At 38.4% G+C, this 22,789-nt stretch overlaps 2 protein-coding genes across 6 annotated transcripts; one reads left to right on the top strand and one right to left on the bottom strand.

Annotated features, from left to right (window-relative positions):
• The first annotated feature begins 5,625 nt into the window (after positions 1 to 5,625).
• On the top strand, positions 5,626 to 16,434 carry LOC131681865 (Golgi phosphoprotein 3 homolog sauron). 2 transcript variants are annotated; one of them, XM_058962932.1, is made up of 5 exons: positions 5,626 to 5,761; positions 5,823 to 6,096; positions 11,989 to 12,235; positions 14,770 to 14,945; positions 15,008 to 16,434. In XM_058962932.1, the coding sequence occupies exons 2-5, from the start codon at positions 5,896 to 5,898 to the stop codon at positions 15,254 to 15,256; spliced, it is 873 nt and encodes a 290-aa protein (XP_058818915.1). In that variant the 5' UTR covers positions 5,626 to 5,761; positions 5,823 to 5,895; the 3' UTR covers positions 15,257 to 16,434. The 2 variants fall into 2 exon arrangements, with proteins under 2 accessions (XP_058818915.1, XP_058818916.1); XM_058962933.1 differs by having other exon boundaries at positions 5,627 to 5,761; positions 5,849 to 6,096.
• A 443-nt stretch (positions 16,435 to 16,877) lies between these two features.
• Positions 16,878 to 18,596, bottom strand: LOC131681866 (uncharacterized). Of its 4 annotated transcripts, XR_009303990.1 has the most exons (3): positions 18,551 to 18,596; positions 18,270 to 18,296; positions 17,375 to 17,407 (listed from the first exon to the last, which is right to left on the bottom strand). XR_009303990.1 is itself a non-coding variant. In XM_058962935.1 (2 exons), exons 1-2 carry the CDS (start codon positions 18,330 to 18,332, stop codon positions 16,937 to 16,939), a joined length of 534 nt encoding a protein of 177 aa, XP_058818918.1. In that variant the 5' UTR covers positions 18,333 to 18,453; the 3' UTR covers positions 16,878 to 16,936. The 4 variants fall into 4 exon arrangements, 3 of the variants coding, with proteins under 3 accessions (XP_058818918.1, XP_058818917.1, XP_058818919.1); XM_058962935.1 differs by lacking the exon at positions 18,551 to 18,596 and having other exon boundaries at positions 16,878 to 17,407; positions 18,270 to 18,453; XM_058962934.1 differs by lacking the exons at positions 18,270 to 18,296; positions 18,551 to 18,596 and adding an exon at positions 17,519 to 17,794 and having other exon boundaries at positions 16,878 to 17,407.
• Positions 18,597 to 22,789: the final 4,193 nt, after the last annotated feature.

Genomic DNA, 22,789 nt, shown 5'->3' with positions numbered 1-22,789 from the left:
GAGAGTACAGTGGTGCTATCTGTCCACATGGTTACGTTTGTAATATTCAATCGAAGTTCCTTTAAAACGGTTGTTTTCAATCGTGTGCCTAACACCACGGCTTGAAGTTCTAGCCTTGGAATTGACATGGCTTTATTTGGTGCAACTCTCGTTTTTGCTGCTATTAGGCTTACGTCGTATCCATGTAAGGTTTCTGCTCGTATATATGCTGCCGCGGCGAACGCTGATTCTGATGCATCAACAAAGATATGCAATTCCAATGATTTTGCGTCCGGTATGTTGGGAGAGAAACACCTAGAAATTCTCAGATGTGATATTGTGGATAGTCTATTTGTCCAAATCGTCCAATCTTCCATTAATTTCGTAGATATTTTCTCATCCCAGTCTATACCTTCTTTCCAGGCTTGTTGCATTAGTAATTTACCTCCAATCGTAATATGCGCTATTAATCCAAGAGGGTCGAAGATTCTGGCAATTGTTGAGAGGACTTCTCTTTTGGTCGGTATGGCGTTGGACTTGAAGTCTGCTATTCTATACCCAATTGTGTCTTGGGTCGTGTCCCAGTATACTCCGAGGACTTTCTCTGATGTTGCAGTTTTTTCAATAAATTCCTTTTGGGTGGATTGTCTCGCGACGTTGCGTTCAGGTAGGACGTCCAGCATGTCGGCATCGTTTGAAATGATGTTTCTTAGTGTGAAGTGTGCAGCTTCATGAATTTTTATAACTCCGAACGTAACTGCACTGGCTTCCTCCGCTGTCGAGAAACTGTCCAGATAATCGTCAACATAGTGTTGTTTTATAATGGCGTTGGCTGCCACCGGATCGCAATCTCGGTAGTTCTCTGCGTTTGCATTCTTTACTGCTTGGGCACATGCAGGTGAGCAGGTTGCTCCAAACGTCATTACCTGCATTACGTAGTGTCCCATGGTATTTGAAGCCTTACCGTCCCTCCATAAGAATCGTTGAGCCTCCTGGTCCTCTTTGCGTATTTTAATTTGTGAGAACATCTCTTGGATGTCTCCTGCTACTGCGTACTTTCCTTCTCGGAATCTCAGTAAAATTCCAAAGAGCGATGTCAAGTTATCGGGACCAGAGAGTAATTCAGTGTTGAGCGATAATCCTTGTACCTTGGCAGCTGCGTCAAATACAAGTCGCGGTTTTAAAGGTGTTTTATTAGGATTTACGACAGCGAAATGAGGCAAATAGTATGTTTTATCGGTTGTTAGTGTTATCTCGTTTGCTGTTAATTTTCGTGCGTATCCCTTTTCAACGTATTCCTTAATTTTGTCCGTGTACCATTGGGCAAACTCAGGGTTTTTCCTCATCTTAGTTTCAGTGTATTCTAACCTCTTTAATGCTCCCTTGAAGCTTTCTGATTTTGGCATTATGGGCCTGGCTTGTTTCCATAAAAGGCCAATTTCGTATTGACTCCCGTCATACTTCATTGTTTCTTTTATCAATTTTTCAGCTCGTCTATCCTCCTCGCTCTGTTGGTTAGTGGTGCTAACCTTAACGCCAAACTCTTCCGTTGAGAAGTATTTCCTCATTTCTTCTCGTAGTGAGTCTTGCTCCTCTACTACACAGGAATATATTTCTCCTTGATGTCGGGAGTTGGTCCTTCCGTAAATGACCCATCCTATTGGTGTTTTAGCGGCAACTGGACCGACTTTGCTTGCTCTCTGTTTTGTTGCTGTTAATAGTCGGGGATGATCAAGTCCAATAAGTAATGTCGGCTCAGCATTCTCGTATCCTTGAATAGGAAGGTTTTTAAGATGGTTGTAGTTGTCATGAAGATCCTTGTAGTCAAGTGTCTGTCGTGGCAAGGATAATTTTTTTACTGTACGTACACTTTCCATTTGGTATCGAATTTTGTTGTCGCCTGATATTTTGAAACATACGCTTTGGCTTTCGTTATCTTCGTGTACGGAGTCATTTGTCCATTTTATGCATAATGGTGATACTGGCCCTTGCAAACCTAAATCTTTGGCCAAGTCGTCGAGGATTAGACTGTTCGATGAGCCGTGATCCAAAAATGCGAAGGTTTCTAATTGTCTTCCTTGCGCATAAAGTGTAACCGGCAGTATTTGGTAGTAGACCTTATTTCTTTTGGTAGCCTGTATGTTAGTGCGCACATCTTCTTGTTCCTTCGAGGTGGACGATGTTGGAGCTTGCGCATCTATTTCTTTCACTTCCTTCTTATCTTGGTTCTTCTTGTTGTCTTTTGATTGTCCTGAAGGTTCCTTGATTTTTTGTTTTGTTTCCTCCTTTTGGGAGGCTCGTTTTTCATCATTTGTTTTTGGTCTGACGTGAAGAAATGTGTGATGATATGCTGTACATCCTTCTGTTCTGCAGTTTGGCCTCATTTGACAGTTTCTAAAGGAGTGTCCTTGGCGTAAACAGTTAAAGCACATGCGTTTCTCTAGTGCCAGTTCTCGTCTTTTTTCCACACTCATCTTTTTAAAGACCGGGCATGCTACTATCCAGTGTTGTTGACTACAACAGGAACATTTGGCTTGGGATCTGGATGTTGTTTCAGCGTGCATATTGACTCTTGATTGGCGCTCATTTTTCGGGTTTTCCTTCTCAGATTGACACACCTTTTGTGCAATAAGAAGTGTTGCTCTTTGCTGTTGCGGTTTCAAAAACTCGTGTAATTCCTTTAGTGTGAGTTTTTGCCGTGGTCGTCCTTCTTGCGGAATCATTGCTTCTGCTTCCTTGTCCGCCCATTGTTCTCTTAAGTTCAGTGGTAAGCGGCAAACAAGTTCAGCCATCTGCAACGGATTAGTTAAATAATCCTCACACTGTATCATGGACATGTTGGACACCAAATTTCCGAGAGTCACTACGAAGTCCACCATGCTTTGAGGGTATTCCATGCGTGGGTTCCGTAACTTTGCCAAATCCTTCCATAGTTCGTTGTATATAGCCAACGGTTGTCCGTAAATACTATCCAGAGTTTCTACTACATGTTTCTCGTTTCCTGGATCCATCAGCAAGGCACTTACGTGTACCTTTGCTGCCTTGCCTAGACTTGCCATAAGTCTGTTTATGTTGTCGGTATCGCTGAATTGACCTTCTCGTTTGCTTTGTTCGTAAAGCCGTTTGAAATTTGGCCAATCCTTGTAATTTCCGTTGAAAACTGGGAGGGGTGTTGCTGTTTGCCTCCTCAGTAAGTTTGTAATTTCATCCGGCAATTTGATTGTCGGAGCCATTTGTTGTCCCGCTTCGGGGTCCATTTTTACTTGGTGCATTTTGGTTGCCATCTCAATCATGGCTTTTTGAAATGCCTCATCACGCAATTTTTGGCTTTCCATTTGTGCCTCAAATTGGCGTCTTAGCAGCTCTACAGTGTCTGCTGGTCCGCGTTCCTTGGACACACTCCGGGTAGTCTTCTTCTTTTGATCCTCCAGCTCCTTTCTTAGTTGCTGGAGCTCCATTATTTCCTCTTTGCACTTTGGGCAGTGCCAGAGGTCCTTAGTGGAGGGTCTTTTCTCAAGTTTGGTGCAGGTCATGTGGAACCAGTTCCAACACTTTGAGCACTCGACCATCCATTCGTCCGCGCTGTCCTTATCCTTGCACAGGCGGCAATTCCCATTCGGGTTGTGCGCGTATCCTCCAGATGCCATCCTTTAGATCCGCTTTCTCTTTCGGCTTGTTTTAGATTCACTAGTGATATATCGCACGGTGTGATATATATTGTGATATCTTATTCAAGCACTGTTTGTTTTCACCGAATCCGCTATTGGCTGCGGATACGCCTTATTAGCGATTTTGTAAGTGACGCGTATTGCAATGCGTATTACTGTCCGTTATAAGCTACGGACACGCTGTGTTTCTAGCGTTTTTCCACCACAGTTTGTAGGTGTTCGCTTAATGTTTATGCCTTTTTCCACTACCGTAGCTTGGTCAGTGTAGGACTTAGTAGTTTTTCTTTACTTCGTGCCTTCTGTGGCGAGAATTGTGAGGATAAATCCTCTCTGGAGCCACCATATATCGCTCCTCCGTACGATCTTTCGCCGCAGAAGGGGGTGCTGGGTCTAGTTAGAAGCGTCCTGCGGTACAAGCCACTTCTAATTCTAGACTAAGTATAGTTTGTGGCACCTGCGTTACAAATACCACACGCTATAGCTTAATAAGCCGGGAATTCCTCGTCCAGTTAGTATCGTTCTGCGTAACAAACCAATACTAATTCTGGTCGTAAGACAATTTGCTTCCCCGCTTGCGTTACAAACAAGGAAGTAATTTGACTTTGGATTTAACAAGGTGGAAAACCAACGAAGAACTCCAGGGTCTGGACACGAAGTAAAGGATTTTCGACTGAGTGAAGTGGTACTTTCGACTGCTCGATTTCAACTTGATTTTATTATACAATTTTTTGGTTTATATACCTACTTTCCTAAAGCTAGCTATTTACAAATAATCGATTTTTGAATCGATTTTATTTGGATTTGTTTTGGTACAGAATGTTAACAATGAATATTGTTGTCAACTCTGCACAAATGTTTTATTATCCAAGCCACCGCGCGAAGTCAAATATCGATATAATTATCGTCTTCGAATGCGCTGTGACCGGCAGTGGCACCGAAAATGCCGATGAAGCATATATGACCCTTGCGTGAGCGCGCATTGACTCATCATTGGGCGCACTTGAATGTAATTTGATTTTCCTTCTGCCTCTTTAGGTCAGAACGAACTGTTCTATGTTGCGGTGGTTTGTTTTGATTCTGCCGAACGGTTTTCTTGTGCTCGCTGCGAACAGCTGTTTATGATTTTGCGTCGGCGACAATTGAGTTCCTTTGACTCAATCTCGTGGTATCGTGGGGGAACTTAAAATTAGGTAAACCGTGTTGAAGGTCTCATTTAACCACGGCAAAAATTACAACTCATTGATAGGTTTTTTATGCTCAAATTTAAGTTGAATTTACCTAATTTTGAGTATACCCCAAACAACTCAAAAGTACCTTTCTCCACGGAAGACCTCAACTGAGTCGAATCTTTCGTTTTGTTTTTGACAACACTAATGAGTGCGAAAGCGACGCACAACTCAAAAGTAATGTAAAAGAACTTATGCTGCAGGTTGTTTTATTTAACCGTGTATAACATGACCTGCACGGTTAAATAAAACAACCTGCAGAATAAGTTCTTTTAACTTACTTTTGAGTTGTGCGTCGCTTTCGCACTTATTAGTGTTGTCAAAAACAAAACGAGAGGTTCGACTCAGTCGAGGTCTTCCGTGGAGGAAGGTACTTTTGAGTTGTTTGGGGTGAACTCAAAATTAGGTAAATTCAACTTAAATTTGAGTATAAAAAACCTATCAATGAGTTGTAATTTTTGCCGTGGTTAAATGGAAACTACCTTCAACACGGTTTACCTAATTTTAAGTTCCCCCACGATACCACGAGATTGAGTCAAAGGAACTCAATTTTAGGTAGTTTTTCGTTTCCGTGTGATGTATAGTGTAAACTAACAGATTTTCGTACGCAATAAAATGACAAATTATAAATTACATTTTTTTAGGAGAATTGGATCAATGTTACCCTAGAATGTTAATAGTGGTGTATGAGCGTGTGAGGGTCCGAATAATATGACACAAAATTGCTCCCACCTTTGTATTTTTAACCATCTTCATTTCTGTCTCTGCAATTTACATTCCGCCATGTTTTTTCTGTGATTCGTGTCAAGTTGTTGAAAAATTTCTCCGTGAAAACAGCTGAAAATCAAGCGCTTCAACGCTAGTTTTTGTCGATTTGTCCTGAAAATTGTAGGTACCCTCCAACCTTTCTAGAAAGTGTTTTGTGATCGGTTATATTCTCGGTTTTAAGTGATACACACATAAATACTTCAACAGTACGATATTTGCGATAAACAACACTGCGGAAAAGTCATTGCTACGCGATGAATCGGAGCGAGGGCCTTGTCCGACGTGTAAAAGCTCGTGACACCGAATCGAATAGTGGCGGTGGCTCATCGACTAGCAATAATTTTGACCAAGAGGGCAAAAACGATATCGAAGAGGAGTTGGATGATTGCGATTCGAAGGAAACGCGGCTCACCCTGATGGAGGAAGTGCTGCTGCTCGGACTTAAAGATAAGGAGGTAAGTTGCTTTGTGTAGTTGTGTCTTTATCGTCAGATACGCGATTGTAATTTTTTAGATGGTATTCATGCTTTTGGGTGTAGCAATGGATAGAACAAACATTTGTTTTTTTTTTTTCAAAAATGTAATAAAATTTGCAGTCTTCCAAAAAGCTGTTCAAACGCCGTAATGTTTTGCGATGTGTCTTCATTTTATTAGAATGACACGTTTCAGAATGACATAATGCTCACAATCTGTGAACAGAACGATTGTGTCTCAGGTTTATCGGGTCTTATACAGTTGCGTCGGTATTGACTTGCGTCCGTGTTGACCTGACGTAAGGTATACAAATGTAACCAACATGGTGTCGTAATAAATAATAAATTAATTAGATTTTTAAGCTTGGAAGAATTCGAATTATTTGGACAAGAAATCGGGGGACAATCAAACAACTTCTGGATTTATGGAGAGTGCGGTAGCGCAAGAGTATATTTGTCTCATGTATTTTGGTATTCCCAATTCAAATGGGACAATAGCATGCTGAGACCGGCAACGTAGATCCCACTTCAAGTAGAGTTGTAAAGAGAAAACCAACGTATGCAATCCTTTTCTTTGTAGCTCCAGGCTTTTTTTTCTCGTTGGGTTAGATAAATTTCTTTGATTGTCGTACTCCAACTGTTCTTTATAGTTGCATTTTGAGGGCACTCGGTGAGACTTCACAGAATGGTTTTGGGCCGAAAAAATTAGTGGAAGACCCTCTTCTTGCTAGCTCATGGTTTTTTAGAATTTGACAGTATTCAATATGCCTTTCCAGATTTCCAAATATTTGTAAGGTGCTTGTAGCACCTTTTAATAATAGATTTGATACAGTTTGTAAATACGAAAAATTAAAAAAAAATTAATACTGACTAGTAAAAAACAGCAAATTAATGAAGAAATCTCAAAAACAGGAGCTCGGCAGTAAAAACTATGTTCATTTTTGAACTCAGCGCATCCGATTTACCCTAAAAACTACTATCACAACCCTGCACCAAAATGGCTATCGACCAGTGTTATTTGTTCAACTAATCGTTAAGGTACGAGGAATACTCATGTACTAATGGAATTTTTTGAGTTTTGGGATTTTGGTTGATCTATTGGTTTTTAATCGTGATCACCGCAAACCTATTAAATAAAAAAGGGTTTCGGGGAAAAAGCCATAACTCCGCCAATTATTAATATATTTTTATAAACTTATGCTTGTTTATTTCACTGAAAATGTACTACCAAAATATTATAAGTTTGATGTACTGAAATTATTGCTTTATGCTTTTACGTAAACACAAACCTTTTTGACATTTTTCTCACAAAAAGATATGTAACCCCTTAAGGGATCTCGGTCCGTCCCGAGAGACAAAATTTGCAACATCGGACAAATTAGCAACTGTCTGCCAAGTAAACACCGGTCCTCGGGAGGGGGACTAAAATCTGCGCCTGTTTGTCTCGAAGTGTGAAACGTCAAGTCCTCTAATGTTGTCTAGTCTAAGGTATTCTATTCCTAAGAACGCGCGCTAAGTCGTCAGTGACGCAACTAAACTTCGCATTGATTCCGCTTGTCTTTTTCCTGATCTCCTCTTGGGTCCCCTAGGTCTGAAGCGGCTCGATCGACTATTAAGTAAATCTTATAGTCAATTCTTAGAAATTAAGTATTAACCGTAATGTCCACGAGTACTAAATTCCCTCCAGCTATTCTACCAGTTATTCTTTGTGTTCTAGTGTGCATTAATGATAGTTTAATCGGTGGTTGCATCAGATTTAATTATTATGTTGTGCCACCACTCTTATAACAGAACTCGATAATCCCTGTTCTAGTCAATATACGTATTCATTACATTATGGACCAAGCGAATCCTAGAATTTTTCAATTATCATTATGCTGAGTAGCTAGACGAGTGAAGGTATTTTAGGACTTCAAAAAAAATCTCTGCTCAGGGTACGGGCATAACGTAGTTGGCAAATTGATTGCCCCGTACGCAACTCATCTGGGTTCGACTCCCAACCTCGTACACAGGGCTAGAGATTCTTCCAAAAGAAATTTCTCGAAAAGAGGCAAATGACCCTAAGATTAAAACCTCTATAATAAAAAAAAACAGAAATCTCTGCCCAAAAAGGACGTAAATATTTATCCACTATTCTCCCTTAAAGTTTGCTCGAACGGAATGTCCGCCTGGTTCGACTCGAACAGACCACGCCGACCCGAAGGGGCTGCTTATCATTTCTGAGCCGGTGTGCTTGGTCAAGTTAAATAATCATAGGGACATGCCCTGAATAATTAACTATCTCTTAGGTGCCAGTCCTGCACTCCTTTGCTGAACTAGCCTCATACCCAAGGTCAAAAGAGTCGACAACTAACATAGTCCACATGTCCCCCACCCAAGCGAATTAATCGAACAACTTGCAAGTAGGAGCACATATCTACCAACCAGCCAAGAAGACTTGCGAACCAATGAGAATGGGCCAAGCCAGTCGAAGGCCACAGGCCCTGCGCAATCTCGTACGGTTCCTGAAATGTTTGTTAGTGCTACTTACAGATTTCGTTTTGTTGGTAGTAAGTGTCTCATTCCCTCTCGAAAAACTCGCTTACCGCTACTCGTCTCTACCGGCATTTCGACGCCGCCGGTCGACCATCTCATAGAAGAGATCTCTTTCATCTAATCATTTATATTTTTGAATCTTGAATGAGGAAGAAACGAGGACAACCGTACCGACCGTTTCAGTTTATAGGGGATTGGGATATATCGTTGGGAGTGACTTGGCTAGGAAGGTTAATGTCACTCCTTTGGTGCTTGGGATTTACTCCTTGCCCTGGCCAATAAGCCTAGGTCAAAGCGCCTTTACTCGCTCTGCAGGTCCATTTTGTTTCTTTTCAATCAAACACAAATATTGAGGCAAGAGCGACTGAAAAATAGAATAACGCTGATCGCATTATTCTATTCTCCAGTTGCTGCAACCTCATCATTTGCGTTTGACTGGAAAAAACAAAATGTAACAGATACACTTCATCTAATTTCATGCTATAAGCACCACAATGGCTGTCTGTGAAGCAAAGAATCAATTACTTGACAATGGTGTTCATTTTCAAAATGTTTGCCCTGGGTTGGCAGTAGGCAACTTTCACTAAAGGAGTCTGATGTCGATGATACAACTCGACCGGATTCACTGCCACTAGGTACGTCATTTCTCACCCTAGCAGGTGGTAGTGCCAATGTCTTGGTCAGGCGAGAGGAATCCTATAGGGTATCATCGGAAACGGAAGCCATTATATTCAACTCCCTATTCCATCAAGTATGCTCCCGGAATGGAAACATTCTTGATGGACCCAGGTTGTTGACGGATCATTCAAAATGCATCTAGTTACTCCATTGAAGGAAAGGTCATGTCTGCAAACAAAACCAGTCCGTTGTTTTGTTAACTTGTATTACCCTTCTCCTCTACAAACTCCTCCCACGAACGCCGCTTCATATTCAGGAAAGTACCAGCAAACCTCACTGAAGCACTAACAATGAACCCCTGTTTCTGATTACCACTATGGCTATTAACCCAACAGAACCATCCAAGACAAAAGCAACAACAAAAACGAAAGTCCCATGGCATGACAGCAGGAATCCAATGGATCGATCCCTGGTTCCAGTCGCTTGATGCCTGTATCTAGGTTCCAGTCGCTTGATGCCTGTATCTAGGCTGATTTGATCCAGAACAAAGGTGTTATCAACCTACTAGTGGCCTTAATTCCCTCGCCAAGTTTTTAATGGAATAAATGAACAATATAATTTCAAGAACGATCGCTAAAAAAAGATAGAAGATATAACTAGAACGGGCTAACCAGTAATAAAGTTCCAAATTATTTAACTCCGCTACCATCACTTGGGACTATACCAGAGGCGACGCGTCGGTGCGTTCAACCTGTTCATTGAACAGATAGGAACAATCAAACGACCCAAAACTAATTTTGAGTTAACATGAACAGCAGTAGCACGCAAACTATTTTTGATGAAAGTAATAATCTCCAAACCTTGAAGTTCGACAATTTGATCTGAACGATAAATCAACCTAGCGTCTGTAGAGAGTAGAATTCAGAAATTTTCTGCTTTCCTACGACCGGTTCAACCAGAAACATACACGCATCTCGTAATCTCACCGCATACATGGATGGAGCAGCAGCATGAACGACGGCTGGAATAGCAGCGTGAGTGTCATGGCTCTGTCTATTCCCGTTTGCACCGGTTCAAATCAATTATTGAACCAGTGTGCATTGCTGCAATGTACTTATGGGCATTGGAGCTGTTTGTAAAACGAGAGCTGTGTGCAAACCTTGCGCCGTACGTTCACAGTTGTTGTCGACCAACGCTTTTTTCTTGGGTAGCGTATGTATTTAGATACTTCGACGATAATAATGAACCGTCTACTTTTGCGCCAAAGAAAACGTATGTTCTTTGCATTTACATACTAAAAATATGTCTACTGAAGCTTTAAAATAGACAAATTCAAATCAGGGGTTGTTTTATTCATGAACGCGTAGATGTTAAATGTTTCCCACGATAATTTGCGAGGAAAATAAGTTTTTTTGATTTAATGAATTGCATGTGGAACGTTCAAATTTCTATCAAATTTGAAAGAATTAAGGTATGATTTTAAACCGGTTGACAAATGTTTCAATATATCTTAAACAGAAGGACGAATAATTATCGGTGTGTAGAAAATTAGATTCTACATTGCAAGTCAATTCAAATCATACAACGATATATAAGTATTCAATAATCCTATTATACATGATTGTATTGCTTATGTTTCAGTTAAGAAATCTTTTTTCAAGTCTAATTAAGTGGTAGCCTTCTCGGATATGATATATATTGTTTGTTCTTTTTCTATGGTAAATTAAACATTCTACAAGACGTTTATTGGACAATTAACTGGTGGTTTTTGTTTTGGTCAGCTCCAGCGAAAAGTTTGCTGTCAACGAACATTGGTCCTAATCGTTAGATGTTGGATTTAATCTATGACGAAAAAATCAGCTGAACAGAAACGTCTCATGGAATCGCATTAGAGATGATTGCAATGTTTTAAGCGCTTTGTGGTATATTGAACAGGTTGACAATGGAACCACACGTCGCCTCTGGACTATACTATTCCAGTAGCGAAGAGCTCTTCTCCTCTTACTCCTAATTTCCTCAGTCGTCACCGAAAGGTATTTTTACTTTTACCACAAATCAGTTTTCCCGATATTTAAAATTTTCACCGAAAAACAAATTAACGACAACGACAAATTTTCGCACCCGACGCACATGGTTACTACGATCAATCATCGCTGTTCAAACCTCTAAAAATTGTATTTAAAAATTCTCATCTACAAAACGGGTGAAAGGAGAAAGGTGTTTATATGGTGTTCATGTGCTAATTTGTCTTATCAACTTCAAACTTGGATTGAGGGGGGGGGGCACGCATCATTGGTTAGGGCAGAAATGCTGATCAGACCCGTTCTACGCCAAAAATGCACTATAATGAAACCTTAAATTAATCTGCAGACGAGGCAACAGGACACGCCACAAAATATATTCACTATGGATTTAGCTCTATTTATTCACACGCTGTTGCTATTGCTGCATTAGAATAGCTAGATAAAAATCTATAGGGAATATTTTTTGTAGTGTGTGTCTTGTAGCCTGTAGTAATCCATGCCAACCTACCTTCAATTAGCTTGTTGCAAAGAGCTATAATGTTTTTCAAATTGTCTCGCTCACTTACCCTAATTATACACACAAAATCTATCTTTTTGTATAGCCAGCACTTTGACAAAGACAACTTTTGAAAGCATGATACATCACATTATTATATCAAATATTTGCATACCTATAGTATAGTACCTTTTTTATTTAGGGCTACACATCTTTCTGGAATGACTGCATATCTAGTGGTTTGCGAGGATGCATCCTTATAGAATTGGGCCTTCGTGGCCGCGTCGAGCTTGAGCGAGCGGGTATGCGACGGAAGGGATTATGCACGCGTAAAATAATCCTAAAATCGGATACACCCACCGGAGATGTTCTGCTGGACGAAGCGTTGAAGCACATCAAAGAAACCGAACCACCGGAAACCATACAAAACTGGATTGAATATCTGAGCGGTGAGTCCCCGATACCTTTTGATTGATTTACTGTACAACGCACAGAAAATATAATGGGTCAAACAAAAGATGGGTAAGTAATGTCAGGTACATAACCAAACTGAAGTAGAATGCTGCAATTTTTACCATCTGCTGCATGGTTGCATTAAAATCAGTTATTTCGGTATATCGCGTGAAAATTCCGATATAATGGTACACGTACATTGGTAATATGTTATACTTATGATTATTGACCGGGCCAGCGTCACAATTTTTAGCCCGACTGGGTAGTAAGATATGCATAGTCTGAGCGGTTTATTGTTGGGAATATGTTGCATTTTCACAATACATGCGCTTGCATAAATCACCTGCAATGCGTTTGTGTAAATGGAATTGTGGCCCCCTCACGAAAATTTCAAGCGTGCGAATTGTGTGTTTGTTCAGCTCCGAAAGAAAGAGCGTTCCACTTTTTCTGTGGTGTGTGGTGATTGTATGCATGGAACTGGCACTGTAATGATGCTTGGCGGCAGTCATGCAATATATTCCTACCGAAGAGTTTGAGCAGACATAAAACGTAGCTGCTACTACGAAGTTAGAAAACAATCTAAAGAAGTTTTATGTTCCATTTTTGCACGTGTATTGCAGTTCATTGGATGAAAAAGGGACAGTCCTAGCAACACTCGCTGGTTGGTCAAATTGTACGGACCAATTATGGCGCAGATAATTTTTGTTTCACAGTATCCGTTATTTTTAGTTATTGTTCATTCTACGGAATTTAGTTACGAAATTGTTGTGCACATTTCAAATAAGATAGTGTGAACATCTTTTTTTTATCTGGGCAAATGTAGTTATTCACGTTAAAAAATCAGGAGAAATTGTGGCCGAAAATTTTGAAACGAGCCTCCTATATTGGAATGTTTGAAGTATTCTACTTTCCTTTCATTTGGTTTACATTTCATAATTTTACTTTTCTAACTGAAGTATTGAAGTTTAGGAATTTTTTTGAATAAAAGTCATTTGGAATAAAGGCCATTTTGTATAATGGTTATTTGGCATAATCACTGCACTGAAATGAAAACTTTAGACAGAATATTAATCACAAAATCATGTTGCGATTACAGGTTTGCTTGCGAAGTACTGCCGCTTCCGGCACCATAAATAAATTTAAAAAAAAACTTGCCAACCGTGCTGTCCGGCTTCGCTACCGCTCTGTCGGACTTAACCTAACTGTAGCCCCTATGTTTGAGTAATCTGGCCACACGAGTGGATTTCAGATTTACTTGCGATGTATTGTTGCTTACAATGCTATAAATAAAATATTTGCCACCGTCGATTGTATGTCGTTTCCCGGAATAACATTTCCCGGAAAACCTTTTCCCGGAATGCCATTTCCCGGAATGTCCCATTTCCCGGAATGGCCCATTTCCCGGAATATCGTTTCCCGGAATGCACCATTTCCCGGAATACTATTTCCCGGAATGTACCATTTCCCGGAATACCATTTCCCGGAACGTACTTTTTCTCGGCAATTTGTTGTACTATTGAAATCTGAAGTACTTTGAGAACATTTGCATTTAAAATTATGTTGCTACTCAAATATTTGTTTGGTTTTCTTCACAGCTTGTCTTTGCTCACTGATCATGTTAATGAATTTGAAAAACTAATTCTCATGCATATGTAATTTTATTTGAAACCATTAACCATCAATCGAAGGTCCAGAAAATAGCTTATGCTAAAAAGAAGGCGATATCAAAGAAGGTCGTAATTTAATTTAAAATTAATAGCATTTCACAAATATGCTGCGAAAATTTTAAAGAAGGCAAATCCATTTCATTGTATTAATTGTATTTGAATCAATGAAATTCTAAAATTATTTCCATTGATTTATTGTTCCAAAGAAGGCTAATTCACATAGAAATTTTTAATACGAAGTGAAATTTAAAATAACTGAAGGTATTTTCAATGCACTGTTAGTATAAACAAATATTAGTGAGAATAAAAATCAATGAAAGTTCAAGAGTATTTTCAAAGAAACCATATAGATTAAAATAACATTCTACACATAATTCCAAAGAAGAATGCATATTTATAAGAAGGCAGACAAATACATTCACAATCTATAAAATTTCAAGGGTTCCAGGAATATTTATGACTAAATTTTAGGAAATGTTTATATTTTTTCATTACCTTTTACCTAATCTTCATGAAAATCAATCAACGTATTGAGGGCATTTTAGAGTACTGTGATAATAATCACGTGCAATTTATATGATTTATTTTTTGAGTGACTCTGTTTTAAAGTATCTTCCATCTACATTGCGATTAGTTATTTTATTTCCTACAGCTAAAATCATTTAACTGTGAAAGCAAATTATAATATAATTGTAAATAACCTAATTATGTGAACAATAGAATATATATAGCCAATTGAAATTATTATGCATGCAAAGATCGAAAAACATATTGTTTTCTTCGTTGGTAATGATATTTTAGAATTGATGGAATTTGGCGGATATTCGATGTGGGATTTATTTTATCTCTGTTTATTGTTTAAGGCGAAACGTGGAACCCGCTCAAGCTGCGCTACCAGTTGAAGAACGTTCGAGAAAGGCTTGCCAAGAACCTAGTAGAGAAGGGTGTTCTTACAACAGAAAAACAAAACTTCCTCCTTTTCGACATGACGACGCATCCGTTGAACGACAACGTTATCAAGTGTCGGCTAGTAAAAAAGGTAAGCTAGCTAAAAAAAATATTTTTGATTGTAGCAACTTAACCACGAATGATAATTTCCAGATCCAGGATTCCGTGCTAACAAAATGGGTAAACGATCCACAGCGCATCGATAAGCGCATGTTGGCGCTTATTCTGCTGGCACACGCTAGTGATGTATTGGAGAATGCGTTTGCCCCTCTGAACGACGATGATTACGAACTGGCGATGCGACGCGTCCGAGAACTGCTTGACCTGGACTTTGAAGCAGAAGCAGCCAAATCCAACAGTAATGAAGTAATCTGGGCGGTATTTGCTGCGTTCACGAAATAAATTTGGTTTGGTTGGTGGTGGTTGCCGTGTAGTAGAGAATGACACAATAGATAGCATAACTAGGAAGACTACAGTTTCGGTTTGCATCGAAGTCAAGATACAATGAAAGCAGCAACCTTTCCGATTCTAAACTTGCCCCTTGCATTCCTTTTAATTCCTACTCCATCTGCAGCCTTCCTAATCCTAGACGACATCCTTTACTGAAAACTATAGTACGACATGCGCCGAGGATACAAGATAGCACTAGTAATACACTAATTAAATATATTTTATTTTACCTATTTATAGCGGATAATCCCATAATCAAAAACAAAAATGAGAACCGTTTTTAATAACTACCGATACAATCGTTACAAGCAGTGCTTATGATAAAGAATTATTAACAAATAAACACAGTTACTATTCAGACAGGTCAAAGAACAACTGAACGAACTTTTTTGAAACATACCATAATCTGTACAGTGTACAAAAACATTCAGACTTTAATATTATTGTGATTTCATGTTTGCTATTGACTAGATTCAGTGCTACTTTCGAGGAAAACAGTACGGTAGCTGTTGGTCAAATTCCATCTGACGAAATGCGAATTGAATTTTCTGAGTCGTGATCAATGCTTTGCATTCTATCGTTGATGTAGTCATTATATCAACGAAGGAAAGTTATTATAGTAGGTAACTTTTTTAATTTTTCGATCGATATTGACAGTAAAAATTCCTCACGCACTGAGTATATACTGTATGCACTGATATATGAAACACGAGACATTTGGAAAATTGTTTTTCAGGACCTGCACGCTTTCTTGTATGGCCCCTTTCACCGCATCGGATATGTGCAAAGCAGAAACGGCACTGAAAGGAGCTTTTTTACATTTAAAGGAATTACGATAAATACAAGTCTTATTTTTTCTACCGGTTTTACCAGACCATTTCTCAAGAGATGAGTTGACGCCACCAAAAGAAAAGGCAAAACGTAGAACCATTGTGAGGTAAAAGTGGTCCTATAAAATTAGGGTTATTACAAGCACGTAAGAATGTAGAGAATAGGGACAAAATACAGTTCATTCTCTTAGGAAGACAAGTGAACGCTGAAGAGTAAACGTCAAGTGTATATAGATTGAAACGAAAAATTTATTGTTATCGAAATTATTATATGTAAAATACATGAGTAATTCAGAAATACGCTTGTATTTACTGTTAATATTATGATTACAATACTAACACCGAAATACCTGTGATGCTAATTGGCGCCTCTTTCGATAAGAAATTGTTTCTATATTCGAGCAATTCATCAGAAGTTCAGGTTTACTATGTTTTATATCGCAGCTAATATTTTAATGTTCTTATAACTGATCGTCAAAAGATCGCAATTACTGAAAATTGACATTTTTTCCATATGGAATATCGAGCAATTTTATCCAAAATATGGTCTTATGCGCAAAAAGTCTCTCTTTGTTTACTGCTGTGCTCTGCATATGTTATCGGCAATCATAGCCTTGCAATTTGCACCTCGAATTTATTGAAAATTAATTCGATGGTGTCCGAATAATCGAGATATTGTAAACAGGGAGAGTCTGTTACACGTATGATTTGAAATGTTTGGCTAGATATATGAATTACGAATATTACTTTAAACTGATTTATTTCTCAAATATTCACAATTCAACGATTCAGTATGCCTAGATTACAATTGGTCCAGTATAGTGGAAATTGCCTTCTCTCGCAGGGCACGTTTCTTACGGCTCGTCTCAAGTAACCCTAGTAAACTCTTTCGAATGGAATCTTTTTCTTTTCGCATTTCTTCCTCCAATTGCTTACATTGCTCAAACATATGAGCATTCGCTTCCAGGCCGACTTCTACCTGGTCTAACCGTTTCTGGTATGGATCAACTAACTCCCGACAAGCTTGAAGAAACCTTTGTTTATCATCGTGCATCGCTTCCTGCAGATTATTCAAACTGTTGTCCATAAACGCAAAATCGGCATCATGGGTTGCAATAAGCTGAGTCTGTCCGATGGACATTTCTTTTTGTTCTGGATGTGTTCCGTTGCGTTCTACAATCTCCGTGTACCGAGTTGAACGTGTGACTTCGATCATTTTTCTGATCTTTGCATTACGATCGGGGGAACTTTGCGAGAGTATGTCGGGTGAATCCTGAAATGCACGTTTAGTATCTGTCATTCTGGAAATGTTACGGAGGCTAGCTTTTGATAGGAAAACTAGATCACGAACACTGAATTTTAAATTCGATCTTGAACAACGCACGTGTAAATGTCGATAAAGAAGTTTGGAAATGATTTTTGTATTGAGTTTTTGTCGCCCGGTTTCACGTAAACTTCTGCAGCTTCCTGGATGAAAACGATCCCAATTCCCATTTGCGTTTGCCGCTTTATTTATTATTTTCCACCAGCTAGTGGTGTATAGTATTTGTGCCATGTGACGTGTACGTACATGAGCCGTAGAAAGGTATATATCCTGAGACACTTTCATTCCCGTCTCTTTTCTTCTGCCGTGTTTTTTATGCATATTAAGGTTGCACAGAGAATGCGTAAAATTCGCAAACGAAACGCAAACGTATGTAGAATGTTGTTACTGTACTGCTGATTGATTTTTATGAAGATCTGACATACGGTGTGAAAAAACTGCTTTTTTCGTTTGCGAATTTTACGCATTCTCTGTGCAACCTTAAGATTTCTGACAGCTGATTTACAACCACAGATGCAAAGGATTTTGGTTTGTTTGCCATTAAGATTTCTGACAGCTCATTTACAACCACAGATGAAAAATCAAACCAAAGGAAATTGGCTTGTTTTCATCACGAAATACCTAACCTCAACCGATTTTTGCAGTGCAAAATATTTTGTTTTCATCGCGAAATAATTCAGCGCCTTTTCTTTTTTAACGGGAATAGAAAGGTCAATACGACGAGAACATTTCAAATGGGCCGATAAACAAAACGTAAACAATTCCGGTAAATACTTACTTCAAATGGACACTAACAAAGCTTTATACATACCTTAAATAAGCCGAATCTGAAGCCTGGCTGTTGGGGAAATAATGGATTATCGAAAAGGCACATAAGCAAAATAACTTGTTTTGCTTATGTTCCCTTTCACTTCCCCTCAAAAATTAACGGCTCATAAACACCAAACAACAAAACGGAAAAATTTGTTTATGGGCCCTTTTTTTTAATGAAAAAGACTATACTTGAAAACGGAACAAAAACATCGCAACACCAAGAAAGGGATCAAAATAAACGTCACATAATCATTTACTACTGTAAACAAAAGGGCTCACCCGCACGCACTATAAGATAACGTCTAGCCGCAAAGGGATTATGGGAGAGGGCACAAAACCAGTGCGATGTTTCAAAAGGGACCAAAACATTTATCTACAAAATACGTTCAAAATACAATTTTTTTTAAATAAATCTGTTATATTATTCGGAAAAAATGGTTAATTTAACACGGCATTGAGTTGTTTGGTTCTTAAATCAAGCTCCTGTTCATAAATGGGAATATAAAATACGTGGTAATTTTTCGGACGCCATTTTCTCAACATGAGCATATTGAAATGTTGACGTCGAATAGTGCAAAATGTTTTGTTTTCTCACGAAATAATTCGGCACTATTTTTTTTTACGGGAGTAGAAAGGTCAATACTTCTACACGCAGAAAAAAGATTTGCAGGTTCATTCAAAATATGGGTTGAATTCAATAAATAAAATTATTGGTCGGAAGACAATAAATTTGTTTATTGAATTCAAAAAAATTTATTGATTGTTTCAATAAAAAAATTATCGTTCTCTTTTTAGTGACTTTTTTTTATTGAAATTATTGCTGTTCTGATACAAAAAAATATTTTCAAGCAAATAATTTTTGTTGGTTAATGCGATAAACAATAAATTATTGGATTCAATAACACATACTTTTAGCACAGGCTAACAGACATAACACTCAAAAACAAAGCTTCGCCCGCTTTACCGGCCATTTTAAATACATTTGTAGTTGGGACTGGCCACATTTGAAATTTTGGCGCCACTGACCTATGAACAAGCATATGGGGGATAGACCACTAGTGAAAAATTGTTCCCAAACCAGTAAATGAGTGTTTGGGACCGTGAATAAAAGGTGGAGCTAGTGTTCTGGGAAAATTGTCGGATCGATGTTTTTTTAGGGAAATCCCTCATAGTGTTATGTCTGTTAGTCTGTGCTTTTAGTTTAAATATGCTTAATTTTCCTGCATATTAAAGTATGCTATCGATGCATAAATAAAATTCTGCGTGTATATACTGCCGTTCTACGCCTAATTGTCCCATGTTGCAAAACTGGCAACTGAGAAAAACGCGATTGAAGATGAAAATTGTATTAGCCATCTGGAGGGATACGGTGTAACAAATAAAGCTTTATTGTCCAAAATTACGTTCCTGGCAATCGTTTTCATTATAATCAGTCCAGTTTTTTATTATTCAGGTTTTTGTTCGTGGCTGCGTTCTCAAATGCGCACCTTACTTTGACAAGTCGTCTGTCCAGTGTCAATTTTGACATATCAGTCTTGTTAATTTTGACAAGCCGCTCCTGCGGTCTCAATTTTTACATCGCGGTAGGCGTTCATTTCAATTCTCAACTCCAGCATTGAACGTCAAATCATATTTTTTTATTTTCTCCCTCGAAGAAAAAGCCTAGTTCGGTTCGAGTCGGCGCAATGGATTCAGCCGATTGTAGTCCCAGCGGCACAAGTACAGAACATAGAATATTCGAAATCACGTATACGAAAATGGCCTTCAATAATCGTTCCACTAACAGCGCACAATACGATGACCATTCGGTCTTATAATTTAATCGGGCGATCGCTATACTGAGGAAAGCTAATTATCAGAATTATTTTTATAATTTTTTTGCTACAAATTGTAATCGAAATTAGCGCAGATCTTTAACAAACATTGCTAAGGTGCTGTATTGTTAGAAGATTGCACGGTTTTCCTGATCATTTTAAACCGAGCTTCATTGATTTATTACTAGTCGTATTATATGTGATGAGATGAGATCTCGACTTTCTTAATTCTCTTAACACATAGCTTTCAAAAAGCTGAGAATATGCTTATAAATTTATTGATCAGATTATAAATAGATACGCGAAAAAATTGATAGCAACGAAAAAGGTGATTGAAAACAAACAAACGAATATAAATTTGACGTTTAACGTTTGAATTGTGAACATAAATGAGCAGGGAAGGTGAGGGTTGTGAAACTTGTGGCTTGTCAAAATTGACATTACTGACGAATTGTCAAATCTGACACTGGACGAACAACTTGTCAAAGTAGAGTGCACATTTTAAAACGCAGCCACCAGCAAAAAGCTGAATAGAGATTCAATTAACGTTAGTTTTTAAGAAAAATGTTAAGTGGGACTGTTATGCCGAGAAATCGAGCGGAATCCGGAAAGTTCTACGCATATCAGTCCCATAACGATCTATGTAAATGATGCTCATAACTTATTTTTTTACAAAAGTGTATGTCGTGAGTTTTTCTGTTACTCGGGAGATTTGTTGCTTTATCAAAATTGGACATAGGGTAAAGTACCTATTTTTACACTATTTAGAAGGGTACCTCACAAGATCATTAATTACTCTGCCTACACTCGATGGAGTGCATTAATTTGGCATTCACAACCTTGCTTCGTTCTTAAGAACCAATCTAATAACACAAATGGCCTAAAAACGATGAAATGCTAGTGTTTGATCGCAACTAAAGTTCCAATCGAGTGCTCCAATTGTCGCCCTACCATTTGATCCAATTTGTTGAACAAAGATAGCAAACGCTGCACTAACCAACGGCTTCAAATGGGTAGCGTGATAATAGAAACATTGCGAAAATAGGCTCATTATCCTAGATGCGTTCGCCATGTTATGCAAGCGACGATAGTAATGAAGAGTTTTACAGGATTGTTCTCACTGCTGTGATTAATATTTCCACTGCCATTTTTAATGATCCTGTATTTTTCCATCAATTTTTTCAGTGCCCGACATCTAGCGTAATGTACTTCTTAACTAAACGCTACGCAATTATTTTTTTATTGCGCGCTTTTTTGGGATTTTTGTTAGTGGGACAATTATGCGTAGAATATCAACAATGGGACAAACAGACTTGGTATTTTTTCACGAAGTCTTCGAACAAACTTTATGATTTGGATGTGTTTCCTGAAAATATACATCAAAAAGGACTGTTTGGTTAAAAAAAGTGAAAATGACCAAAAAGCAACATGGGACAATTATGCGTAGAACGGCAGTATATCTGTCAAGACATCGAAAGCCTTTCTGGTAAAAGTCTTTGGTCCACACTTTTGGTACACGCAGAAAAATGAGGCCTGCAACAGACAAAAGAGATTTTAACTACTAGAGGTCGCATGTCGCCGTTAACACTGAAAATTTATTATCTCGCTCTTACATATGCTAGGCCCATTAGTTTGACACATATTGCCCGGGTTTACACCTGTCAAAGTAATGGGATACAATATGCTAGAGCGAGACCACATGTTTCAGTCCGTGAATACATGGAGACAGTAGCGCTTTGCTCCCTCTACTAGTTATAATCTCTTTTCAACAAACCGTTTAGTCGAACTTCAAATTGGAAAATGATAGTTTGCATATTTTTCATTACCATCTCTTTTATTCTGTTATATGATTTTTATGCTTTCAAGGCCGAAAATGTCCAATGCATAAAATTTACAGCTGAAGACACGAGAGACAAACAGAAAAAGGATGCAAAATTTGTTACACACAGAAAAAAATGTTGGTAAAAATAAAAGTTTTTCTCTCTTAGCAAAAAACAACCAACGCATACTTCTAGCACAGACTAACAGACATAACACTATGAGGAAATTCCCTCAAAAAACATCGATCCGACCATTTTCCCAGAACACTAGCTCCACCTTTTATTCACGGTCCTAAACACTCATTTACTGGTGGGTTACCCCTCAGGTTTGGGAGCAATTTTTCACTAGTGGTCTATCCCCCATATACTTGTTCATATGTCAGTGGCGCCATAATTTCAAATGTGGCCACAGTCCCAACTACAAATATATTTAAAATGATTGTTAAAGCGGGCGAAGCTTTGTTTTTAAGTGTTATGTCTGTTAGTCTGTGCTTCTAGTTTGAAAATAAAACTTTTATTTTTATTACCGATCTTCATTAGCTTAAAAGGAAATCTTTTATTTTGATTATTATTCTTGATTAATTTAAAAAATTTACTTTCAACCTGACAGTAGGCGTTGGTTGTTTTTTGCTAAGAGCGGAACACTTTTACTTTTACCAATATTTTTTTCTGAAAGTATGAAAGAAATTTCTATGTGGTGTATATTAAGATTTCTGACAGCTCATTTACAACCACAGATGCAAACTCAAGTCAAAGGAAATTGGTTTGTTTTCATCAGGAAATACCTAACCTCAATCGATTTTTGCACGGCAAAATATTTTGTTTTCATCACGAAATAATTCAGCGCCTTGTCTTTTTCAACGGGAATAGAAAGGTCAATACTA

The sequence above is a fragment of the Topomyia yanbarensis genome, chromosome 2 (genome assembly GCF_030247195.1).
Source record: "Topomyia yanbarensis strain Yona2022 chromosome 2, ASM3024719v1, whole genome shotgun sequence".
Classification (NCBI taxonomy): domain Eukaryota; kingdom Metazoa; phylum Arthropoda; class Insecta; order Diptera; family Culicidae; genus Topomyia; species Topomyia yanbarensis.
Note: the sequence above shows the minus strand (reverse complement) of the source record. Positions and strands in the feature narration are given on the sequence as shown.

What these genes read in the sequence shown, in the direction of transcription:
- LOC131681865 (XM_058962932.1), top strand. Translation starts at nt 5,896, where the DNA reads ATGAATCGGAGCGAGGGCCTTGTCCGACGTGTAAAAGCTCGTGACACC. An exon ending in TCGGACTTAAAGATAAGGAG is followed by an intron (nt 6,097 to 11,988) that starts GTAAGTTGCTTT and finishes TTTTTTATTTAG; the next exon opens with GGCTACACATCTTTCTGGAA. An exon ending in AGTGTCGGCTAGTAAAAAAG is followed by an intron (nt 14,946 to 15,007) that starts GTAAGCTAGCTA and finishes GATAATTTCCAG; the next exon opens with ATCCAGGATTCCGTGCTAAC.
- LOC131681866 (XM_058962934.1), bottom strand. Translation starts at nt 17,779, where the DNA reads ATGCATAAAAAACACGGCAGAAGAAAAGAGACGGGAATGAAAGTGTCT. An exon ending in TTCTTTATCGACATTTACAC is followed by an intron (nt 17,408 to 17,518) that starts GTGCGTTGTTCA and finishes CGTGCATTTCAG; the next exon opens with GATTCACCCGACATACTCTC.